The sequence below is a fragment of the Prionailurus viverrinus genome, chromosome B3, assembly GCF_022837055.1.
Source record: "Prionailurus viverrinus isolate Anna chromosome B3, UM_Priviv_1.0, whole genome shotgun sequence".
Lineage (NCBI taxonomy): Eukaryota > Metazoa > Chordata > Mammalia > Carnivora > Felidae > Prionailurus > Prionailurus viverrinus.
Window position 1 is genome coordinate 50,683,463 of NC_062566.1, and position 26,440 is coordinate 50,709,902.

Here is a 26,440-nt window from a genome sequence, read left to right on the forward strand (position 1 = left end):
AACTTTAGGTCTGTAAGCTCTGACTCTTATCTTCTAACTTGCCTGACTCAGTTGTCTAAACTACTCATTTATACTTTAGATTATATTAAGAAACATGCCAATGAAGAAACACAAATCTTAAATTCTTGTTCTTTCTTCCGTATCATCTATCCCTATAATTTTAGAACATCTGCCTAAGCCAAGTGACAACTATTTTTGAGCGTTAACTGCATTTGAACGAGACCTAATGTTTAACTCTCAGAATGAACACCCCATCTCAAGTCTGTTGATATTATAGTCTTTGCAATGGTTCTAGGCAGAACTACATCTGGAGTATCTTTCTCTCCTCTTACTGATGGGGTTAATGTCTAAGGTGATGTGGGCAAGTGCTTTACAAGGAGGGACTTGATATGCAACGTTCAAGTCGACAAATAGTTTTTAATCTATCATGGACTGCTGCTGCTTCACACCCCAGAGTTTAGGCCACTGACCTCAAGTTTGCAAATTTTATATCCCATTACCACCCTGTGAGCTCTATACTCCCTAGGGCCACATCGTTGATGTTTTAGCTGGAATCTGAGAAAGTGTCTGAACATTTCCTGAAGAGTTGGCTAGGAGTGATTTGGCAGCTCAGTCATGAAAACCCGGAGCTAGTGGCTGGGGTATACGTTATAATTACCTCACACTGTTTCCTATTTGAGCCTGGTTGTGGGTAGCTGGGTACAGTGGGATTGCTTGTGAGACTATATTTTAAAGGAGCACGGAGTCATTTTCAATGAACGCTAATAACCATTGGCCATGTTTTTAGGGAGGCGTGGAAGTGTGGACATAGACATGCCTGGAGGCAAATCCTGGCTCCACCACCTACTAGGAAGGAACCCCAGACAAGTGGCTTGATCTATTTGACTCTCAATTTCTTCACTTGTAAAATGAGATTATAATGCTCACCTTTCTGGGTTGTTCTAACATTCAGGGAGATAATACCCTTCAAGTTCCTAGTATAGTGTTTTATGTGTTTTGCTATGGTGATGAGGATGATTATAATGCTGTTATGGAGGGGTTGGAGTCATACAAAGAGGCTGGATTTTTATGGCCAAAGCCAAAAGTTAAACAACCATTGGTATCTGGAGACCACAGTTTCAACTTTCTCATTTTGGAACCGATTACTTCAGAAGGAAAGGGGGCAAACTTGAACTTCAAACATTTTGAAAATATCATTTTAATGGAAATTCACTTTGCCTCTGGAGGTCTGGTTATACCTAAAGACAGTGTGCTGATAAGGTTTTGATTTTTAAATTTCCCTTACCCCCAAATTGTGTTACCGTTATTGGGAAATAAACTTAACTGAGTGTGATCTCTTATTCATACGACCCCCTCAACTCCTCCAGAGAAGTTTGTATTTTTTTATTGGTAGCTCTGGTGAACAGGCCTTGTCTCCTTCCTGCTGGTCATTTCTTTTGGCACCGCTCCTGTCACGTGCCCATCACTGTGGCCAAAGAAATGGGGCACTCGGGGGCTAGGCCTGAGTCATGTGGAATGGGTTCAAAGAAGTAAAGGGGTACTAGGTGGTAAACACACTATCTGCACCCAAACTGAGAAAGCTCCCTTTCCATACACCCAGAACTCCCTCAACTCACTCTGTCATTACTGTTCCCTCTGGGTGCTTTGTGGGCAGACCATCTTACGTGATTTGGGGCCAGGCTGACTCAGATTGGCCACCTCTGAGAGGAGCCATGGCCTTTGCTGTCCAAGTGAGCGTTCCCCTCCCTTGGCTTCAGGCCCTGCAGCAACATAATGCTCATTCAGTACAAAGGATTCTTATTTGTTGTTGTTTTTCTTCTGAGTGCAATTTCTCTTGAGAAAATGAAAATCTTGTTTTTCATTTTCTTTTAATGATTTACACTTTGATTCTAATGAGAGTCGACCTTTAAGAGATATTAAACTACTAAGCATCTGGGAACGTGTAATAAAAACATACATTATTTTAATTTAGGCAATGCTTTGGTAGAGTTCCTATACCCTGCACCCTAACATACCAACCTCTGGTTAACTGATTGGCAATAAAGCCTAGGAAGTTGTGGTTGCTTCGTTTTCATTCACAGGCTGTAGAAATAAGAGTGCTTTCAATAAGGAATAGTTTAAACAGATAACAGTTATTTTTCTGTTTGTCATTAAAAATGCTCAAATTACCTAATATCTCTCATCTCTTTGGGGTAAATCGCCCCGTCACCAATACAATCAAAGTTTATAAGAAAACAAAAATATAAAAACAAACAACCAACCAGGTATCTTCTCTGCTTTACTAACTTCCCAGGAAAAAAATAAACCCCAAATAACAAAATAAACTTTTCTTTTTAACCTTTTGAAAACCCTTCAGGAATCTTACAAGAATATGCAAGCCATTTTTCTTTTCTTTCTTTCTTTCTTTCTTTCTTTCTTTCTTTCTTTCTTTCTTTTTTTTGTCAGCAGTTCTGACTCTGTATAGAAATTTTTGAACATCTGACAGAATTCTAGACAACAGTGTCTAATTAATTTGCCCTTGGACGGATTCCCTCTGCTCGTTTGCATTTGGGCCCTTTCTTGGAAATAGGTTGTTAAACACACATTCTCACATCTTGAGGAGTCAGAAAACATACCAGGGTTCCTTGCTAAATGATTTCCTCCTTCTCTTTCATATTTCACATGACTATAAGAATTCTTCCACTTGTGAACAGAGCGCCAAAATTCAGTCCGTTTATGGATGGACCTGATACAAATCAATCCCTTTTCCTTCAAACTCATCTTTTGTTAACTGATGGGTTTATGTTGGTCATAAGGAAAGACAAGGGATCCTTATGAAAATGGATCATGTCAAAAAAGTAGTTGTAATGCCTAAGGAAACCCATCCCCTGGGCTAACATGCTTAGTTGTTTGCAAGAGTGTGGTTAAGTCCTTTGTCCTTAGATTCCTCGTCTAATGAACATTAACCTTATTTGGTAGCTGCATACTTGAGATTTAGAGAAAAACTTCGGTTAGTTCTTGCCACTTGTGTAAGATGGTAAAGAGGCAGGGGTTGTACTGTTTTATTTCTAATGTTTTATTTTTTAAGTTTATTTATTTATTTTAAGAGAGACAAAGACAGCGTGAATGGGGAAGCAGCAGAGAGAAAGGGAGAGAGAGAATCCCAAGCAGGCTCTACGCTGGTAGTGCAGAGCCTGGTGCAGGGCTTGAACTCATGAAACTGTGAGATCACAACCTGAGCCGATTCCAAGAGTTGGACAATTAACCTGAGCCACCAGGCACCCTGAACTGTTGTTATTTCTAAATGGGGATCCCCATCCCACTCAAGAATGTTGAGTTGGATAACAGATAACAGTGGGTCTTTAAGGGGCACCTGGCTGTCTCAGTTAGTAGAGCACATGACTCTCGATCTTGGGGTCATGAGTTTGAGCCCCATGTTGGGTGTAGAGATTACTTAAAAAAGTAAAACTTAAAAGAAAAAAAAGGAGGTCTTCAAGTGAATGAAAAAGGAAGAACGTGTATTGCCCTGGTGGCATGTAGGAGAGGAAGGCTATCAGAATGAACTAGATCACATGCTGCTTCAAATTTGTTTTTTTACTTTTTAAGGTGGAGAATTTCAAATATATACAAAACTAGAGAGAATAATGCAGTGAAACTCCAGGTTTAGCCCTTATCAGTTAATGGTCAATCTTCTTTTATCTACTTCTTTCCTCTGCCAGAGATTATTTTGACGTAAACCCATGAAAAACCATTTAATTTGTTGTGACCATTTCAATATGTACCTCTAAAATCTACAACTCTTTAAGAAGCATGAATATAGTACCACTTTTACATTTAAAATTAGTGGGGCGCCTGGGTGGCTTAGTCGATTGAGTGTCTGACTTCAGCTCAGGTCATGATCTCATGGTTCATGGGTTCGAGCCTGTGGTCAGGCTCTGTGCTGACAGCTCAGAGCCTGGAGCCTGCTTCAGATTCTGTGTCTCCCTTGCTCTCTGCCCCTCCCCCACTCTCTCTCTCTCTCTCTCTCTCTCTCTCTCTCTCTCAAAAATAAACATGAAAAAAGTTAAAAAAAATAAAATTAGCATTAACTTTTAAAATACCCTCAGCTCTCCAGTAAGCATCACTTTCTTCTTAAAGGTTGTTGCTGCGTTGAAGCTTTGTTTTGGTATTTCGCACCCATTCTGCTTAATTATAGCTTGCAACACGAACCCTATCACACCTTCCCCAGAGCTCCAAAAGTGTTGAGAGGACAGTGCTGTTATCACTCAAGCTGAGAGGGAAATCTTCTGGTTTGGATTTCAGGGAAGAGATGTGTTGGCGGTTGAAAGGTGAGTTGCCATGTTCTCCATGTAATGGGCAGCGTTTCGACAGCCTCTGGATTAAGTTCTAGAGACCTGAAACTGGAGAGTTTTTTACAACATCATCTGGGTCACTCTGGCCTTTGTGTAACAGCTCATTGTCTTCCTAAGCCAGGAAGCTTAGGAAGCTTGATAGCTGTCAAAAGACAAGTCACACCCATATTCAATTACATGCATAAAACACATTCCAATGGCAGCTATGAGTAGGTTTTGAATTATCCACATTTAGAATCTCTACATTGCCTCCGACCCACCCACTCCCCCAAATACTGAACATATTAAGAGCTGACTCATATCTTCACTAGAGGGTATGGGATATGATACTCACTACAAGAAGTACCAGCCTATAGGAGTGAGTGTTTCTCAACTGTGTTCCTCTTACCATTGCTTTCCTTTTCCAATATATTTTATAAGATCTGTCTTAAAATGTTTGTTTTTGCAGACCTAAGAAAAGAAAACAAAAATACAAAAAATTATGCATAATTTCGTTTATATAAAGGCACACATTCTTGTTAGGGTATTTATGGAAACATCATTCTAATCTCTAATCTAAAAATCTCTAGTACTAATGTTGGAATGTTTTATTAATAAATTCTTTTTGTTTTTAATTAGTGATTTATGACATGTTTCCATTGTGTGGCCATTGTACAATTACTTCACTTCTCTGAATTTCAGTTTCCTCATCTGAAAATGAACACAGCAATATATTTTCTTGATAGGACTCAGGAGAAGAGTCACATGATCACTTTGTAAATTATAAAGGTCTCTGAAAATTGCTAATTATTACTTTTATTCTACCGTGTGTCTTCACATGGACTAAATTCCCGAGTTAGTAAAATTTCCTCAAATTTAAATTAGACTATTCTTCTTAAAATTTTTCCAGATATCTAAATGTTTAGAATTAAATGTTTATAACTTTGCCTCAGTTACAAAGTTAAAAAAAGTCATCAAATTTTTTATGCCTAATACTGTGAATTGTTAATTTCAATGAAATAATCTTTATAACTACATGGTTTTAGCTAACTTCTGACTGTTTAGAAACTTAAATTCTACCAATGGTTTATTTTCTATTTTTTTGTTCCTTGGCGAAAACATTGTTTCTGTTCTGATGAAAGGGTTTGGTAGATAAATGTTTTAGAAGACCCATTGGTTCTTGACTCCTAGTAAATAAAGTTTGAGGCACAAGGCCTCTGAAACTTTGGTAGCTGTAAAGTGTTTCTAAGTGGTGCACCTGAAATACGGAAGAATTTTACTTTCATACCCATGAATTCCATTTATGGGTATCTTATGTATTCAGTTTTTTATTGTAAGGTTTTAAAATTTAAAAAAGTAGATGAAATGAAATTGATTTCTTAGTAGTAATTATCTTTTTCATTATTTTAATTTGTTATTTAATTTCTTATAAACATTTGCCTTTTCAATACATTAAGTGTTCACTACTCTGACAGAATTCTCTCTCATTTTTTGTCTTAGTCAGAGGCACATTTGAAACCCTAACCCTTTGTTTACCATTTAAAACTCAGGTGTTGTCCTAGGTGCTGGGTTGTAAAGATACATCGGAATTTTCTATCTTAAGAGAACTCCCATTGCAGAAGAGAGGGCAATTATTGAATTCCAAGAGATCTGAAATGCTTGAGTAACTAGAGGATGAGATTGAGGTACCCAGATAGACTTCAAAACTGACCTCCCTTGCTTCATCCGGAAGCCAGTCTTTCTGGAAGCGGCTCACTAAACTTTTGGTCTGTGAACCAGTCCAGGATACTGTTCTCATATTATAGTTGCTGGTGCGGTGGAACCTTCTGGTCTTTAAAGAAATCAGGTACAGTAAGAATTAGAATAGCCAATTACTCCCAGTTTTTTTGTTTGTTTGAGTATAGTTGACACACAATATTACACTAGTTTCTGGTATCTACTCCTCGGTTTTTAAGTCCCTGCTTTATTGACTTATGGCTATCTCCTGTTGGCCCTGACAGTCTCGTGCAGGCGTGGGGGATGGCACCGGGCCTGGGGCTGGGCAAGTTCCGATTCCAGCTGCCGCCTCAAGACTATGGAGTGGCCTGAGATGAAGGTGTTCAGTTCTCACAGCTCACTGGGCAGCTTACTGTAGCTGCAGGGACCACGGGTTTGAGTAGCCAAGTTTCCTTCTGGTTGCCTGCCGTGGAATGTGTTTTCCCATAGAAACAACATTTTAAATTGTGGTCAGGTTCCCAGACCAGCCTACAATAGCCTATTTAGCTGATAGAGACTGCTATTTGACTAGCCCAGGGACCAAACCACCACCTATTAACATTGTTTCTATTGGAAAAGCTGTTCTGAGTTTTAAATACCAATAGAGAAATGACATTTTGGAGCTCTACCTGTTTGTCCAGTTGGTCCTCGGAACCAGAGTATCAAATCACTGTGCACTACCAGGTCCTGAAGGACCCCATTCTTTCTCCTAAGCCTGACCTCACTGGCTGGTTTTCCCATCTTTCATGGGGCTGCCAGCGCATTCAGAAGATATTATTATCTCCTTGGACAGAGCTCTTGGTCTGAGAATTTCTGGGAAGTGGTAGGAATCATGGTTTCTTCTGTTGGTGGTAAAGAGGAGAGAAGGGAACTGAAAGGATCAGTGAACTCCCCAGACACCACCCGGGTCTGCCTTTCACTGCGCAGTTCTGGTCCACTCTCTTAGTTTACTTGTGTTTTAGTCATTTCTATAATTTCATCTACCCTTTGGAAAAGTACAACATGGCTTTAGCTTGACTAAATGGAGTAACAGTCAAAAAAGGAAAAGTCACAATAATCCTTGAACTCATAGGTAAGGTCAAAGGGTTGCAGAGTTCTGGGAAGCAGATTTCTAGAAGCACCATGTATGTTCATGGTGTCGTTGGTCAGACCCTCTCAGGTGCCGGCAAGATGTAAATTTGAAACATGCACATTTTTCTATTTTGAGGCAATCCATCCTCATTATTTATGGAATCAAATAGTAAAGTTCCAACTTAATAAACAGATACACCTTTCCCTATGTGTAGATGGGAGCACCTTTTATATAACCAGCCAGGGGTTCAGTGATGCCAGCTGGCCAGACATAGACTCCCCCTCCCTTAGAGAGCTGTAGTGCAGAATTTCAGTGCAGACCATGACAGGAAGTTAGTCCGGTCATGGCCTTTAGAAGCTTGGGGCCCACTTGGATGGTTCAGTAGTTTGTGCAGACTTCTGTGTTCTCAGTGTTGTTTAATCCAGAGGACCAGAAGCAGAAAGTAGGATTAGCACCTACTGTACATAGCCGTGCTTCTGGTCTTCATGGTTCAATGTCTAGTTTCCTGTTATGGTGTACCCTGTGGCTTTAAATTATTCTTTTTTTTTTTTTCCCTTCAAAGAAAAGTGTGCGCATGCGCGCGCGTTCTAGTCACCTCTAAAAGATTCCAACAGGATTTAAATTGACTGTCAGTCTAAAATGACCTCTGGATTTTGGGAACTGTTCTTTGAAGCTTTCTGTTTCTTCATCTTTCTTAGGCTGTGTATGAGACAGAGAGAGAGAGCGAGAGAGAGTCCCTGATATGGTAACCTAAATTCTTGTACTTTTAAGTTCTTGGACTATTGCTTTTCATCAACACAAAATCCCCGCAAAAACATAGTTTAGGGTGCAGAGCAAATGAAACTGTTGATGTGACAACCTCTCTGCTGCCTGTGCTGTGAGTTACTCCACCGGGTGGTAGGGAAAGTGATCCCTCAAGCAGCACCTCCAGACACACCCTTTTCAAGGCTGCACCATGAATTTTGTGACGGTTGTCTTTAGGAATTGGCCACAAATGGCTGGCTCTATCTTTGGTCTTGATCAGTTGCAACAACCTGCCACAGTGAAATGTGCACCAATTTGTGAGCTGAAAACCTTTGTTTCATTGCTTTGGGATTTTTGTTTCTCTTCTGCTAAAGAAATAAATAGAATCAGATGTTCATATACGAGTATTTTCTCTACACTTATTTTTTTGAAGGAAATACTTTGGTCCCTGAATTAAAAACATTGATGACTTCACTGATCGCAATAAATTAATGATTAGCATATCAGCAAAATAACCAAGGTATGAAACCATTATACATTACTGTTTAGCTAACCTTAGCCGTTCAAAATATGTATGAGATATTTTTCTTTAAAAAATTTTTTTTAATGTTTATTTATTCTTGCGAGAGAGAGAGAGAGAGAGAGAGAGAGAGAGAGAGAGAGAGAGAGAGAGTTGGGGAGGGGCAGAGAGAGAGGGAGACACAGAGTTTGAAGCAGGTTCCAGGTTCGGAGCTGTCAGCGCAGAGCCCGACGTGGGGCTCGAACTCAGGAATCTCCAGACCATCACCTGAGCCGAAGTCGAACACTTAACCAACTGAGCTACCCAGGCATCCCGAAATATTTTGCTTTTAAATAGATTAATTTATAAGAAATAGTTTTCACTATTAGACAGTTTCCATGTTAGTGGCATTTGCAGCTGGCCTATTTGTGACACCAAAGACATAGTATTAATCTTTGTTAATTGTACTTTATACATACTAAGGTATTCTGTCAATGTTATCTTGTGTGCTTCTAAATAGACTCCAGGATATTCTAGGCATTACAGACATTGTTTCTCTGCTTGAAGACCTATTAGTTTTGGAACAGAGTGGGTAGGGACAAGTTTCAGGGGAGAGAATCTAAACATATAATTATTTAAAATATATATTACAGGGGCGACTGAGTGGCTCAGTCGGTTAAGCGTCCGACTTCAGCTCAGGTCACGATCTCGAGGTCTGAGAGTTCGAGCCCCGCGTCGGGCTCTGGGCTGATGGCTCAGAGCCTGGAGCCTGCTTCTAATTCTGCGTCTCCCTCTCTCTCTGCCCCTCCCCCGTTCATGCTCTCTTTCTCTCTGTCTCAAAAATAAATAAACATTAAAAAAAATTTAAAAAATTAAAATATATACTACAAATACACACATATGGCTCAATACGTTGTGTGTCATACATGTTGCTCTTTGTTTTACCTGTTAAAGAAATTAGCCAAGTAGTCAAGTTAGCATACTTTTTAAATTTGTTGATTGCTATCAAATGTTTGGAATTAATACATTATTGAGAAAATAAATGTAGTGTTCAAAGAGCCAGAAATAAAATGTAATTATAATATAGCATATGTAGGTTTTTGAGAGGTATGTCCGGTATTGTGTTGGTAGGTTGAAGGGTGGTTGGGATTAATTGGGGAGGAGGATTACCACTATGGGGGAAGTGAAACTATACATTAAAAAGGAAACATGGGCAGGGGCGCCTGGGTGGCTCAGTTGGTTAAGCGTCCGACTTCAGCTCAGGTTGTGATCTCACAGTCTGTGAGTTCGAGCCCCACGTCAGGCTCTGTGCTGACAGCTCAGAGCCTGGAGTCTGCTTCAGAATTCTGTGTCTCCCTCTCTCTCTGCCCCTTCCCCGCTCATGCTCTGTCTCTGTCTCAAAAATAAATAAAAACATTTAAAAAAATTAAAAAAAAAAAGGAAACATGGGGGAGGGGCGTCTGAGTGGCTCAATTGGTTAAGTGTCCAACTTTGGCTCAGGTCATGATCTCACAGTTTGTGAGTTTGAGCCCCATGTCAGGCTCACGTCACATCAGGCCCACATCACGTCCGTGCTGTCAGCTCAGAGCCTGGAGCTCAGAGCCTGGAGCCTGCTTCAGATTCTGTCTCCCTCTCTCTGCCCCTCCCCTACTCGCACTCTGTTTCTGTCTCTCAAAAATGAGTAAACATTAAAGAAAATTTTTAAAAGAAGGAAACATGAAAGAGCAAGTATAAAGATGGAAGAAGGGTCTGGATTTAGCATGTATGTCATGGAGGAGAGGCGTGTGCACCAGTGAGGGCTGAGACGATAAAGGGAAGGAGTGGGACAAGAGGGTGGGGCTGAGAGTGGGCAGGTTAGCCTACCTGACAGAGATCTGAAGCTGATAGTGAAATGTTCCACATCTTAGGGAGGGTGAAGTCTGTGTCTGGAATGTAAGAGAACAGAACTAAGCATCGTGAACACAAAAAGATATTTAGCTGTATTGTCCTAATGAAATAGAGAGGAAGGAGGAAGCCAGGAAAAAAGGTGGTAATCAGTCTGACAGTGAAACACCAACATGTAAACCAGAGAGTTATTTGCTAATGGAGTTAGAGAATTGAAGAGGAATTTCAGCAGTGGGCTGAAATAAAACTAGTGATTCCTCTTTACAAGTGGGAGACATCAAGTTATAGCTCAGAGAGCTTTCTTCTGAGCCTACCCTGTGTGATGGGGCCAAGTACCCTCTTTACTCCTTTCTGGACTCCCCAGTCTCACCTTGATGTTTGTGTCTTACCTGTTGTGGTGACACTCTTTGCATGCTTGCTTGTCTTCTTCCCAGAGCAAATACTATGTCTTAGTCACTATGAAAAACTGGAACAGTTTATTTATAATTGCATGGTTACAGTCTTATTATTTTACGTTTTAGCAAACTTTTCACCATAGAACAGTTTGAGATTTACAAACAAACCAGAAGGATAACACTACATGATGTAGGTTGGAGAGGTTGGCAGGCTTATGCCTTCAAAGAAGAAAACCAGAATTGTCTGAGTCCCAGCCAGTGTTGACCCAGACAATCCAGAAATGAGTCCCTGGATCTGAAGAGCCCCCTGCAAGCTTGACGAGGCCATGGAAGCCGTTTTCGTTACCAGGATTCCAAGTTTCATTACTTGAGATGTTGTGACTGGCAGATGGGCTGGAATAGTCACATGTGATATTCAAATCACTGCTAGTAGATGTGACCTCTGCCTTTAGCAAAAAGGGCCAGGATAAAGGCACCCAAATAATCGAGGAGAGCTTGCAAAGTTTGTTGGAGTAGTAGTGGATCCCCTTATTAGATAGTGCTCATGGTTTTTCTTTTATATTTTCTTCTTGATAAAAAAATCTGTCAAAAAACTAATAAAGTCATGATGTGTGGGTCACAATATGTGTAGCTAATTTGTATATTAGAGTTTTTTTTCATGATCTATCACATTTTTGACAGTGAAAATTATTATTTTTAAAAACTGGGACAGTGGGATATTAGGATATTACCTTGAACCATGTTACATGGACAGTTGTGGGGGGGCATGCCTTTGGGTCCCCTGCACACTTATGCTTGAGAGGAGTAAATCATCATATTTTTCTCCCACAATTCAAAAAAGTAGGTCGCTCATGCATGGAGTAGTGTCAGCCTCATTAACCTTCTTGCCCAAGGATTTAAATACGTCACATGTATATGAAATAAAAGCCCACTGAACTTTTTTTTTTTTTTCCCAGTCTTGTCTGAAAGGGAGTTTGAACTTGGGATAGGAAGCAGAAAGGCTATCTTGCCTGTAAGAGAGGCCAGATTTACAGAAGTGGATTCTGGCTAAGGAATGTGGACACACTGCAGACATCTTGTACACAGGCCAGTTCCTGCAGTCATGTGGTCAGACATGGTAAAGCCCAGCTGTTTGCTCCATTGAGAGGGGCTTTTGCTAGCCCACACAATCTCCAAGTGCCTTGTCTTAACTGGATCTGAGTATTCGGCCTGCTGAGGCTCACCCACCCCTGGAGAGATTGGAGGTGGGTTGTTGTAAGCATTGTATTCAAAGCAACTGGTAAGAGAAGTAACAGATAAAGACCTAACAATTAAAACAATGTAATAGACAGTGGAAAGTGGATTGTAAATATATTTTTCCTTTTCCCCCTGAACTTTTAGAATACAGGTAAAAACAATTTATGCTTAAATTGGTAGTTTGTTGATGGACATTTGGTGGGGTTTGTCACTCATTCCCTCATGAAAGCTATTAGGTGAAATGCCATCTTGCCCCTAAAGGCATCTCTGCCGTAACATAGCAGTTAAGAGAGTGAACTGGCAGCAGGCTTCCTGAGTTCAAATCCCCATTCTTTACTTTCAAGCTGTGGGACCCTGGCTGGTTTGTTTAACCTTCCTAAGTCATAGTGTCTTTAATGTTAAAGGCAATAACTTACCTCAAAGGGTTGCCTTGAGGATGAAATAAAGCAGTATGTTTTTAGCACATAGCATACATTTCTTTTCTCTCTGAATTTTACTTTGAATTTGCCGAATGCTACTGCCACTTGCACTAAGCTTTAACTCTTGACTTTTTTTGGGCAGCAGGTTGGTGGGTGTGGTTGGGGAAATGAAAAGGAAAAGAAAAGTTTGAATGCTAAACTTTCATTTACACAAAAAAGTAACTCCATTAGAGATTTATCTTCTTTGTTAATGCTTTCTGTGTGAAACTTTAGAATAAAATCTTTGATATGGAAGTAATCCAATGTGTCTACTTTAGACTTTACATATCTTAGTGCTTTCCAACTTAAATAAGACATTCATTTATTTCTAGAATTAGAGCTGTTTTTCCTGTGTGTGAGTAGAATAAATACCACCCAGCTTGTTTGAAAGAGTGCTGTTAGTTTGGAGTTCTCAAGACCAAAATTAGCAGAGGAGAATTCTTACATCTTTCTAATACTTTGCACTAAGCCATTTAACCTAGCAATATTTAATGTGTTAATGTGTTAAAGATTCAAACAGTCATTGATTGAGGATATTGGTTGCAACAACTTAAATTGAATAATGCAATACTATAAGAGATAAAATTATCAAAATTAGAAAATTATTAAAATAAAAAAATGTCAGAGCATGTGAACAAAACCACAGTTAGACAATATGTAGAATTTTAAGTAACACAGTGAAATGAAAACGTGATCACTAATGTAACGGAACTGTGAATGAATGAAACAGTTCATGCAATGAAACAGAAAGTACCCCATTTAGGAGAGAAGATGTTTATACTTTTAAGGTAATTGCTTTAAATAAAAGAGGATGATCAAAGTGTAGCAGCACATGTTTAAAAAAAAATGAACAGTTATTGGGGTGCTGGGTGGCTCATTTGGCTAAGCGTCCGACTCAGTCATGATCTCGCAGGTTCTTGAGTTTGAGCCCCCTATGGGGTTCTTCACTGAGAGTGCAGAGCCTGCTTGGGATTCTCTCTCTCTCTCTCTCTCTCTCTCTCTCTCTCTCTCTCTCCCTCTCCTGCTCAAGCACTCTCACTCTCTCTCTCTCTCTCAAAAATAAATAAATAAATGTTTTTTAAAAAATGAGCAGTTATGGGGGCCCCTGGGTGGCTCAGTAGGTGAAGCATCCGACTTCAGCTCAGGTCACGATCTTGTGGTCCATGAGTTCGAGCCCCGCGTCGGGCTCTGGGCTGATGGCTCGGAGCCTGGAGCCTGCTTCCGATTCTGTGTCTCCCTCTCTCTCTGCCCCTCCCCTGTTCATGCTCTGTCTCTCTCTGTCTCAAAAATAAATAAACGTTAAAAAAAATTAAAAAAAATGAGCAGTTATGAATGGGCATTAGGTGTGGATGCAAAAGAATTATCTTCATTTCCCCAGATCCTCATCTCTTGGGGCAACCAATTTTAACCATGTTTGGTTTTAGTTCTTCTCATGTTTCTCTTTATGACACCATGGACTGTGCTTGTACCTCTATTTCTAGATTTAAAAAGTATCCATTGGTTCCATGCCATGAAAGATGGGGACGTAGCTCACTTAGATATCTATACCTTTTCTCTCTCGTTTACTTCCTACTTTTTAAAAAATCATGGTATGACTTTCAGCTATTGGTTATTTTATTTTATTAAAAAAATTTTTTTTAACATTTATTTATTTTTGAGACAGAGAGAGACAGAGCATGAACGGGGGAGGGTCAGAGAGAGGAGACACAGAATCTGAAACAGGCTCCAGGCTCTGAGCTGTCAGCACAGAGCCCGACGCGGGGCTCGAACCCACAGACCGTGAGATCATGACCTGAGCGGAAGTCGGCCGCTTAACCGACTGAGCCACCCAGGCGCCCCAGTTATTGGTTATTTTAAAACATTATATAATATACTTAAACCTCTGTCTCTTGGAGCAACTACTTTATTTCTCTCCATACCTTTCTTCCTAACTTGATAGCTATACCATTACCTTTACAGGTGCAGGTTTAAAACATTTACATTTTGTTTTGAAATCATTGTAAATTGTAACATCTCCCATGTTTTGTCTGCAGGTTGATTGTAAACATTGAAAAAACAATGAGGAATGTTTAGATTAGTATGATTTTCAAACACCTTGGAAAATCTTTTTAATATCTTGCTTTGTAGGACTGAAATTGCTGATTCTGGACTCTTTTTTCTTAGCCTTTTCACCATGTTATATGTGTTATTACTCCATAAATACACTCATTCTTGTCAGACAATATGTCTTGATTTTTGTTTGAAAACATAGTTACTCCAACCACAGGACACCTATAAAGGCTCAGGGGTCCTCTGAAGCTATTCCAGGATTTGGTTTGGCGTTGGACTGGACCCAGTGGAGTTGTTGTAATGAGCTGTTAGTGGGGAAGGTTTGAGGTGGTTGACTCTGGCTTGAATTATCATTTCTAGTCTAGAGAAATTTGTGGAGTTTGGAAGGTTTGGTTACTCTAACCCTCACCCTAACCCTGTATCCTAACTTCTCATCTTACTCCCCTTTCCAAGATTCTGAGTTTCCCCAGGAAGTTCTGGGTACTCTGAATTGAAGTTTTGGGCACTACTTTGTCACAGAAGGGATACAGGATTGAGAGCCAGTGGCTTAGAATTTGTAATAAACTCTCTCTTCCTTAATCTCTTATAGTGCCTCTTGTTGAGTAGTTAATTTAGGTCAGAAAATGATTCTATCATGATAATAATGCTGTATTGCGTTCATGTCCATTATTTCATCTGATACACACACACACACACACACACACACACACACACACACATGATGTGGCCAAGGCAGACATTTCATTATGCCAATGTGCAGAGACATCAACTGAAGCTCAGAGAGGCTCCAGCATTGGGTGCATAGTAAGCCTTTTTCCATCATTTTATGTCTAGTTTTGGAGGAATAGGGCCCTTTCCCGGGTTCCTCCATCTTTCTTCCTATCTCTCTTTTTGGCCTCAGCATCAGTCAGTCTGAAGTGTGCATTTTGCCCTGCAGTGTTCCGGGTCCCCTGTGGCTGTGAGAGAGGCACAGGATAGAGCAAAGGCTTCACCTTTGTTCCCAATTCTGCTTGTGCTTGAAGCAATGAGTTCAGAGGAGATGAAGGGGGGGTCTGTGCTGTTACACATGGTCTGCATATAGATGGAGAGTTTGTGAATACACCCCAACCAGAAGTTCGTTCTTTCTTTTCTTTTCTTTCTTTCTTTCTTTCTTTCTTTCTTTCTTTCTTTCTTTCTTTCTTTCTTTCTTCCTAGTTTATTTATTTGCTTTGAGAGAGAGGGAGAGAGAGAGTGCATGCAGGGAAGGGGGCAGAGGGAGAGGGAGAGAGATAGTATCCTAAGCAGGCTCCACATTGTCAGCACAGAGCCTGACATGGGAGTTGAACCCACAAACCATGACATCATGACCTGAGCTGAAATCCAACAGTCAGACCCCTAAACCGACTGAGCCACCCAGGCGCCCCCAGAAGTACATTTTAGTTACACAGTTGTTTTTAAAGGTTTACTCTTATGGGGCTACAGGATTTATACTAGCAAGCCTTGGAATAGCTACTGTTTGTGAAATTGATTACAAAACGTTTGACCTTATTCATCAGCCCCTGAACTTTAGGAAGTAGCATTAATGTTTAGGCCCTCAGATATGGCATAGTGAAATGAATGGTTTCTTTCCTGTCTCTGTGTGTTCAGTCCTCTTAGTTTCTAGTGTAGAGTTAAGTAGATCCTTACAACAGTTGCTCCCTTAAGTTGTTAAATATGTATCATCTGGATTCTGAATGGAAGCTTTGCTCCAAGAAACCTGATGGAGCAGAAATGTCTGTAAACAAGAAACCCAAAGTTACGTTGACTTTGTTTTCCTGTAACTTCTGGTAATCAACTGTGTTTCCAAACTTTGGCTAAAGAAATATTTACATTTTTTTGCTTTTATTTTTTCCGACTAATGTCAGCGTTTGCGTTCCTATAATTCTGGTGAAAGGAAGAATATGGCCACTTTTTAGGAGTGAGCTGGGACACAGAAAAAATATACACAGCTTCAATGAGTAGAAATTTAAAACTTTAAATGCAGATTTCATGATGACCTTTCTTAACTAGATTGGTAGGAATTTTATTATTTAAATTAGACTCATATAACTCCATACATTTTTATATCTGTGCGTTGTGATAGAATGCACTACATTTTGCATCTCTTGTTTTTATTTTTCTGATGTACGCATAGGTGATATTAAGGGATATCCTTATTGGTATCATTATGTTAGAGTCCCAAACTACTAAGCCAGTGTCGGGTCCCATGAATTTACTTTTTTTTTTTTTTGTCTACAAAAATTCGTCCTGTTCTTGTAACTCAAAGACATTTTTTCCCCCTTGTATGTGGTCACATATTGTTTTTTAAAAAGTGTGGAGTTCTTCTAATTGGATTTTTGTTTGTTTGTTTGTTTGTTTGTTTTAGACCTAATGTCTGTGGATCACGTTATAATGCTTACTGCTGCCCTGGATGGAAAACCTTACCTGGTGGAAATCAGTGTATTGTCCGTAAGTAAATAGATAGTCTGTCATTCTTCATGTTCTTCTTTTGTTGTTTTGGTTGCATGGTGATTCTTAGTACTTGTTCCTTTGTAACTGCATACCATTAATATGTTTATAGCAGAGCCTTCCAGCTCTAAGATTTTCCTACTTCCTCTGAATCCAGATTGGGAAATACACTAAGTTGGTCAAACCGCTGTTGTACTTTAATTCAGTGACTTCCTTTGGAATATTTCTGACATACAGGGAATAGAGCCACAGGGATAATTTGATCAAGGGTACGTGTTGCCTGGCTTCATAGACTTTTTAATCACTTGGATGGGATTTTGAAAAAAGGATACATTGCTGCTTTCCTTATTATAATTTCTAACTTTGTTGGCCACCCACAAGCCTACTCAAACCTTGTACATTGAATTTGGGTGGTCGAGGCCAAAGATAGACCTAACTTTCAGAGAGGAAAGGAAGTGGCTAGAGCATCAGATGAAGATGAGTAGAAAGACTAGGGAAGAACTCACATGGTGCCAGAGATTCCCCCATTGATTCTGCTGCCACGGCAAACGTCCAGATTCTCATCACACACCAGAAATGTTGAGTGACAAACCACATGCCAGAAAAGATGCTATTTAAAGGAGATGTAAGTCAAATTGGTTATGGCATCTGTCCTTTGTGAGCTTTTCCTGTCATCATACCTATGGAGGAATTTTCAGTTTTCAGAAAATTCTATCAGACAGTGGGAGAAGTTAGAGTTGAAATGACATTAAGGAATCACTAGATCCGCTTTCTGTGTTGGCCTAGAGTGGTCTGTGCAGAAGAACAATATTTCAACCAGTATTCTCTTGGTGACTTGAAAAGTTCACCTCTATCCCAGTTCTTGATTTTGACCAGAAGCAGCTTATTCATTTGGCATATTGTGCTTTATTTAAAGATCAAAACTGCATCACTAGGAGAGATATATAATGGTATTTGACATTTTCTAAATGAACTTGACAGTGTGTTTCCTTTGTGTTCTTTTTTTAAATTTTATTTATTTATTTATTTATTTATTTATTTATTTATTTATTTATTTTGTGAGAGCCTGTGTGCATGCAGGAGCATGTACCAGTGGGGGAGAGGCAGAGAGAGGGAGGGAGGGAGGGAGGGAGAGAGAGAGAGAGAGAGAGAGAGAGAGAGAGAGAGAGAGAGAGATCAAGATTCCCAAGAAGGCTCCACATTCAGCATGGAGCTGGACTCGGGGCTTGATCTCACAAACTGTGAGATCATGACCTGAGCTAAAATCAAGAGTTGGATGCTTAACTGACTGAGCCACCCAGGTACCCCTTCCTTGTGTTCTGTAGAGTCTATAAGAAATGCTGTCTTCAATATCATTTATTTGAATACACAAGTATTCAAATAAATGTTTATAGGATCCTTTGACACCTTATTTCTTAATAGTTTTCAGTCTCCATCCTAAGCTTTTTTGGTGTTTGAATGCATTTTCTATCAAGTATATTATTTTTAGCCTTGCACATCTCATTTGCCTCTTGCAAGGTTATACAGGAATTTGAGGAAGAGATAATGTCTATGAGCATAAAAAGTAGTGGCCAAATCTTAGTCTGCTAATAAATATAAATCATTTGCCATTTAGACTTTCCTTCTGACCATCAGCAGAGCATCTGGTGCCAGCGTATTAGTCCCTCAGTATCATGAAAGTGTAAATATTTTTCTAAAAGATGAACAGCTTCTTGACTGCAGAATCAGTGCTATTGTAGTGGATTCCCAACTTCTTCTCTCAGATTGTTGATGTACATCTTCAATGTAAAATCAGAGCTACTCAATGGGCAGGATCCAGTGTAGAGAATTAGTCTTAGCAGGGCATAGTATTTTTATAGAAATGATTAAGCAATAAGCATTTATAATGAAATAGGCTCCCAAGACTACCTCTGCAACTCTTCTATCATTAAATTGTAAAGCTAATATAAAAACAAAATGCTTGTAGGCATATAAATATGTTTAAATGCAGGACTTTTGTTTGTTCTGTTTTCCCTAAATAAGATATTGGGGGCTTTTGATAGATTGGGTGCTGTGTGGAATAAGAGAGAGGTTGAGAACCACTGGTATAAATAAGGGAGTTGCAGCATTTTACATCCAGAGCTTGTTTAGTTCAACAGGTTTGTTTTGTAAGTGAATAAACCTGTGGCCTAAGGTCATGAATCATGAAGGCAAAATTAATGAGGCACCTGAGAGCCCAGGTTTCCTCATTTGAGGGTTGGGTTCCTATAAAGCACCATGCTCTCAAGCCATGTACTTACAGACCTCTGGTTTTATTGACAGCCATTTGCCGGCATTCCTGTGGGGATGGATTTTGTTCTAGGCCAAATATGTGCACTTGCCCATCTGGTCAGATATCTCCTTCCTGTGGCTCCAGATCCAGTGAGTATAACATGTTATTATATATAATATTATTTTGTGTGGTTATGCCCTATTTTCTCCTAAATTTGCTTTTGGCTTTTCTCTTGCCTGCAATACATTTTTTTCACTAGAACATCTGCCTTCTATGTTCTGCCCAAAATACTTGGAATGGCTTTCCTCAGTCTGGCCTCCCATTTCCTTCTTCACTCTTTATAAGGAAATTACCTATGGGACTTAGTTACTATGAATACTGTAAAGATTATGTTCTCCTGTGTAGGTATCACCTTATTTATCTTTGTGTCTCCAGTGTAAACACCATAAAAGATGCTCAGTGGATTGGTTGTTCAATGAACATTTTTGGCTCAAGAAAACTAGGCATTTTTCCTAGTGGTACTGAAATATGACTCTGATTAAACACTTTTGTAAAAACTGAAGACCCCTACTTTTGCAAAAAGAAGATGTAAGAAGTCATTATGGAAGTTTTGGGGGTGATTTTTCCTTAAGCACAAATATATTTTCTCTTTCAGAATTTTATCACTTAATTCTGTGATGCCAAATAATACCCACAGTTCATTTTTCAGAGCCTTTCCTTGCTAGTTCTATTGTTTTCATTAGACTTTTTGTTTGTTTTTTTTTTGGTTTATTTTTTAAAGTTTATTTATTTATTTTATGAGAGAGCACTCACTCAAACTCACGAACCGTGAGATCATGAATGACCTGAGCAGAAGTCAAGAGTCAAACGCTTAAACGACTGAGCCACCCCTGTGCTCCTGTTTGGTTTTTTATTCTTTAAATGTGGGGTCCTCAGCAATGAATTAACTAGAGGAAATGTAGGGATTGGGAAGGAGGTGAGTCATTATTGGTTATTAAAAAGGTTTAAGTTTATGCCTTTATAAACAGCCCCTCAACACCTTGACCATCATCAAAGCAAAAAACTTGGGTTTCTTTCCCATTGCCTATTTTTCCTTAGAAAATTCATTCCCCTTACAGTGTGTTCTGTTTTTGACAAGGTTTTCAGGAAAAAGTATTGTGGAATAAGAGCATTCTCTTTTGTTTATTGCAAGTAGAGACTTTAGTGTGGTCAAGGTTCATTACCTATTAAGACTCCTAATATTTAGCCCTGGCTCTCATGAGCCAATTAACAGGGTAGGGCAGGTAGTCCTAATAGACATTCTTGGTGCCCACTCACATATCTTTGCATTTATGGATGAGCACAGGTGACTCTACCTTATAGCTCTGTAAAATTTTCTGGCAGGGAGCATACCAGGTCCACATGCAGGGCATGCTGGAAGTGCCAGAGGGTTAGTGGCCTTAGAAGCAATTGTTAGCCAGTGACAGAAGGAGAGTGTTGGATAAGTGCCCCAGATTCCTTGCCTCTCAATTTGCAGAACTATGAAGTGTGTTCTCCACTGTCTCTTAGAGTTCCCTAGTGGATTAAGCCCCACCTGCCCATCATGATAGGCTCCATCATGTATTTATTAGCTTCCTTCTTTTCATTGTCTCACTTCCCTACTTCCCTACCAGTGTTTCCTGACGTTACTTATAAAACAGACTATGTGCATTTAAATTATTGTTTTAGAATTTGCTTCTGGTGGAGCATAAACAAAGACAGCCTACTACTAAAGATAGCCAGTTGCAGATTGGGATAGAAACTTCCCATGGTCTGGGAGTTATTTGCTTATTGCATTGAGAACAGCATATTCTTATTTGATCTCAGGTTAGTTTTGAATGTTCATCTTCCAAGCAATAGCAAATTCATTCTACAAATCAAGGGCGCCTGAGCTGAAGGAAATACAGAGAGGTAGACAAGTCAACTGGTGGCATTTACAGGAACATGTTGGACATCCTGATCTCTATCAGGCTGCCACAGAGAATTGCCTAAGGGATGAGGAAGGAGTCTAGATATCAAGTTGGGAACAGACCCAGTTGCTCAGATGGGCCGTGGAACAACCACCAACAGTCTACCTCTCTGGCAGAGAGAAAATATAGCTGGATGACAAAACTAGGTATCCAGTTGGAAAGGTCTTCAGCATGATCGTGTGAGCTGCTAATAATTTCTCTGTCAAATAAAAATCATGAGATACAGAGATAGGATGTTGACAAGTTGGTCGTAGTAGATTTCAAGCTAGCCTCAAGATAGGAGAAGTATAGCGATAGGTCCTGTGGGCCAGATTTAGGTGAGAGACTGGAGTCCAAGACTTGTGGGTAGTACTCTTTGAAGAAGTTTAGGTCCACCTATGGTACCTGCACATTGCACAAAATCCCTGAGTAGATTGCGGATCAGAGTGGTATGAGGAGGACAGTCTGGTTTCATCAAGATATTTGGAGCTTTAAATCATTGGCTTGGACTCTACCTATGCTAATATTGTCTAAATATCTTGCAAAATTAAACATGGCAGAATGTTTTAAATGAAGGGTAACTGAGATACTCAGAATTCATTTCTGATCTTTTGAAGTGATATTCTAGGGAATATCTGTGCTATCCTATAGAACTTCTTGGCCACAGTGTGTTTGACAATAAATGTGGAGAAATCACTTTACTAACTTTCCTACTAGTAGAAGGATAACTCGACAGAGAGAAATGTTTGTATTCCCAAAGGGGCAAACTTAGACCATTTATTTCACCAATATTTCCTGTGAGAAATTTTACACTTGTTATGTGATGTGGGTCAAGGAGGCTGGGAAAGTTGTGGGGCACTGAGGCTTTAATTTTCTCATTTGAAAATGAAAGGAGTGTTGTTCTTTCAGGTTGTTTTCTACTTGAGTGTGCTGGGACTCTGAGAATAGGAAATGATCTCTTAGTGGCCTGAAGGAGAGACTGCATTTCCAGAAGGTCCAAACTGCCAGCCAGAAATTCCTTTGGGCACTAGGAAGACAGGGCTTTCCTTAATCTATTGGAACTTTTGCCATTGGCCATAGGGCACCAGGGAAAAAGAGAAGATGGGCCAGCCAGAGTCAGAAAAAATGGGTTTTCTGGACTTTAATTCCAGTTCTATTGGTACTGTTCTTGACTCCATCAGTTTCTGAGGCTGACGATGGACACTGAGCTATCCTAATTCTCATAATTAGGTCATGGTGGACTGATGCATGAATTTATTCAAGCTCTTCTTTTTCTTTTTAATGCTTACTTATTTTTAGGAGAGTGAGAGAGCGAGAGCACAAGGGGAAGAGGGGCAGAGAGAGAGAAAGACAGAAATCCTAAGCAGGCTCCACGTTCAGTGTGGGAGCCCCACGTGGGGTTCGATCTTTTGAGATCATGAGATCATGACCTGAGCCAAAATCAAGGGTCAGATGCTTAACTGACTGAGCCACCCAGGCGCCCCTCAAGGTCTTCTTTAAATGTATACACAATATAGGGACACCTGGCTGGCTCAGTTTGTAGCACATGTGTCTCTTGATCTCAGGTTTGTGAGTTTGAGCCCTACATGGGGTGTAGAGATTATTTTAAAAAATAAAAAAAACTTAAAAATATGAATAATATAAAATAGATTATTATCTTCTTCAATAACATATATTATTATAAAAGTTGTTACCTGAATTTTATATTTAAGAATTTGGAGATCACTTTTATACTCATCCTGTTTTATTGTTTATGCTTTTAAAAAGGATTTTAAAAACTAAACTCCTTTTTTGAGGTATAGATTCATACTCAGTTATAAGAAATAATATGGAGATATCCTGGGTACCCTTAATCCAGTCTTTCCAATGTTAACATCCTGTGAAACTATAATACGATATCACGGCCAGGATACTGTCATTGATACAGTCAAGACACGGAAGAGATCTATTAGTGCAAGGATGCCTCATGTTGCCCTTTTCTAGTCCAGTATGGAGCCCAGTGCGGGGCCTGAACTCCCAACCATGAAATCAAGACCTGAGCTGAGATCAAGAGTCGGGCGCCTAACTGACCGAGCCACCCAAGCTCCCCGAGATACTTTTCTAATGGGGAGTGAAGTTGAAGTCTAGGTTCCTTCAATACCTATAGATGTCCAGTTGCTCCAGTGCCATCTGTTTTTGAAAAGACTATCCTTCACCCATTTAATTACTTTTGCACCTTTGTCAAAAATCATATTTGTGTAGGTCTATATCTGGGTCTTTGTTTTATTCTATTTATCCATATATCTATCCCTTCTCCAATACCATACAGTCTTGATTACTGCAGCTATGTGAAAAGTCTTGAAAATGGAGTAGACTAATTCCTTTCACTTTATTTTTCTTTCTCAAAATCATTTTAGCTATTCTAATTCCTTTGCCTTTCCATATAAATTTTAGGTTAATCTTGTCTATACCTACAAAAAAAATCTTTCTAGGATTTTGATAAAAATTATAGTAAGCCTAGAATTCAGTTTGGAGAGTATTGATATCTTTCTTATGTGGAACCCCTTATACCTTGAAAATTTTTTTATCATTTTCAATTTACTTCAATTTAGGGGTGCTTGTGTTCCCAACAGAAATCCAAGCTCTAAGGGTAGAAGAAAGCCAGGGAAACAATTCTATAGCAGTGTGTTAGCAAGTTTGAGCAGATATGAGCCAACCATGTGCTGAAAAGTGTGAGGACACTCAGGATAGGAAGGTAGTGCTATAGCTAATCTAGAAGTGACCCTTGGAAAGGTTTTTCAGGGAAGTGAGGAATTTACACGAACAGGGAGGAGAGGAGTGTGTGAAACATGCTCAGACTTTAGAAACAGTTGAGTCCTTTGCTTTCTAGTCTGTCTTTCTAGTAGTCTTTATCACTACTATTATTTAACCTGTCTTTCTCTGAACTTTTCCCAGCTCTTCTAGGGTTGTTTTGTTTTGTTTTGTTTTGTTTTCGCTCTTGTTTTAGATACCTTAGTGAAGTTGCTCTTCTGAGTGGTATGTCTTTAGGTACCACAGGACATTTATGCACTTAAGGAAAAATGTCAATACTGATATCTCTCTGAATGAAAATTATTTTTGTCCTGCCTTGATTCTGGCTGCCCCTGTGGACCTGTCTCAGGTGGAAAGTCCAGGAGTTAGTCTTGCTCTCTAATTTGTCTGCCTGTGCTTTTCCTAGTACCTAAATTAAAGTCACATACCTGCCATATAGATGCTTATTTGCAGATTGCTCTCCGTGTTCTTTCTGCCTCTGTACCTGCCGATGGCAGGCCTGTAGCTTCATTCCCAACCTAATGCATCCCAAAGAAAATGGTCACCTCAGTCCTGCATCTGTCATTCCCATAGCATGCTCAAATTGTTCTCTTCTGGTTGGTTATTTCATGAACTGATTTGTACTGGGCTATCACCTAAAAGGAGTTTCTTCAATTCTTCTTGATGCCTGGCAGGTAGAAGGCATTCATCAAGTACTTATTGAATGACCAAAATGATTGAATCTGGAAAAAACATAAAATTTATTTAGGATACTATATAGCTGCAGGTAAATGTCAACATTTTCTGTTAGCTCTAGGATGTTGAGCCTTAACTGAAACTCTTTGAGGCAGTCTGCTCATTTTCTCTTTTTTAAAAGAGTCTGTTTACTTATTTTTAGAGAGAGCACACACCTGAGAGTGAGCACAAGTGGCGAGAGAGAGGGAGAGAGAGAATCCCAAGCCGGTTCCACACTGTCAGCACAGAGCCCGATGTGAGGCTCAGTTTCAGGAACCATGAGACTGTGACCTGACCCAAAATCAAGAGTCGGACCCTTAATCACCTGAGCTACCCAGGTGCCCCTTGTCTGCTCATTTTCAATGGGAAGTCCTCATTGCCTCTTACGGCTCTGAGGGTTAACTGCATATGGCAGCTTGGACACTGACACTTGAACTCCGTAGTATTTTCAGTTTCTGGTAAAATCTTCATACAGATTGAGTGTAGGAATATATTCTGACTTGAGGTATTTAAAGCATGTAATATTTGAAAACATCCTTGTGGATTTATGTGGAACCCTGGCTTTTTCTAGAGATATAAAACTTGGTGTCATAATTGCCAGACATATGGGATGCTTGTTCAAACCGGTATAAACTTAGAACATGCATCAGTGGCAATAAAAAATAAAATTAATTCGTGTATATATACTCCCTAAATTGTTCCTGCTGTAGGGAAACTGAGTATCTAGATCCTTTACTTCCCCACAGAAATCCTGAATGATTGCTCTCACTTTTAAAGAAATATGCTTTTCCCCTGAAGATCTAAGACTCACAAAGAATCTGAAATTCCTTTGGTAAACATGTTTGTGGCAAAGCAGATGGTGAAGATCCAATTATCTTTTCATAAGCTTGTTCCCCCTGCCCAAAGATTCATAGTTCCTTGGTTTATTGGGACCACTGGACTAACTATGCCTTACTATGTCACAAGTCTGGCCAAGGGGTTTTATTTTTTAAAGGAGACATAATATTTTATGTTGGAAAAGGTTGACCTGAAAGACAGTAGAAAAAATATAAAAGCCTATCAGGGAGATTTTTATTACATTGCATTTAACTGTAAACTTATCGTTTTTCCTGAAAGAATTCATTCTATTTTTCAATTTGAATAATGTAAAGTCACTATTTGAACTACTTTAGCTTTTTATCTCAAAGTAGCTAAATGGCTTTGTTGCTCATGTGGGAATGGAAATTAGCTCTTGGCATGAACCACTTTAATTGAAATCAGTTTGTGGGTTGAGTTCCTATGCTGCTTGACAAATGACATCATTTCCTGTGCTTTTCCCAATCCTCACTGTTTTTCTAAGATAGGATGAAACTAAGTTTAACTTCAATTTTTAAAGCAACTATACACCTTTTCCTGACCTACTTAGAATGTTATCCAAATTTTCACCAAATCTTTCCTTCTGTATATTTGTAGATAGTTCTTTAATTCAAAAGCATTTTGCCTGAGACATTTTAATAGAATCATAGAAGCCTAAAATAACTGTTTTAATCAGTTTCCTGGGTTGCTTGACTTCTATAACAATGCCCCAACACAGGAGTTATTTCTGCTTTTATACATGGGTTAATGAAGATAAAGTATTTTTAATAGCAACCTACCTTAGGGCTGTACAATAGCTTGGGACATAATGGACAATTTCTCAGTCTTAGTTTTTAGGAATAGTTTTTAATGTCATTATCAGGTGGTATGAGTTAAGTAAATGAAAATTACCTTTGTAAAGTTTTATATCACACTTACGAGTAAGCAAGATACTACTCTAGGCATATAAATGGTATAATTAATAATCATGGTATTTCCCACTCTAAAGAAGCTTT

General features: G+C 39.3%; 1 protein-coding gene across 2 annotated transcripts in view; it reads left to right on the forward strand.

Annotated features, from left to right (window-relative positions):
• FBN1 (fibrillin 1) overlaps positions 1–26,440 on the forward strand; it is a 234,540-nt gene that overhangs the window by 12,414 nt on the left and 195,686 nt on the right. For both annotated transcript variants that reach the window (XM_047862765.1, XM_047862766.1), the window contains 2 exons: positions 16,786–16,868; positions 19,170–19,268. In XM_047862765.1, the coding sequence (XP_047718721.1) occupies positions 16,786–16,868; positions 19,170–19,268 (182 nt within the window). The remainder of the gene's footprint in view (positions 1–16,785; positions 16,869–19,169; positions 19,269–26,440) is intronic.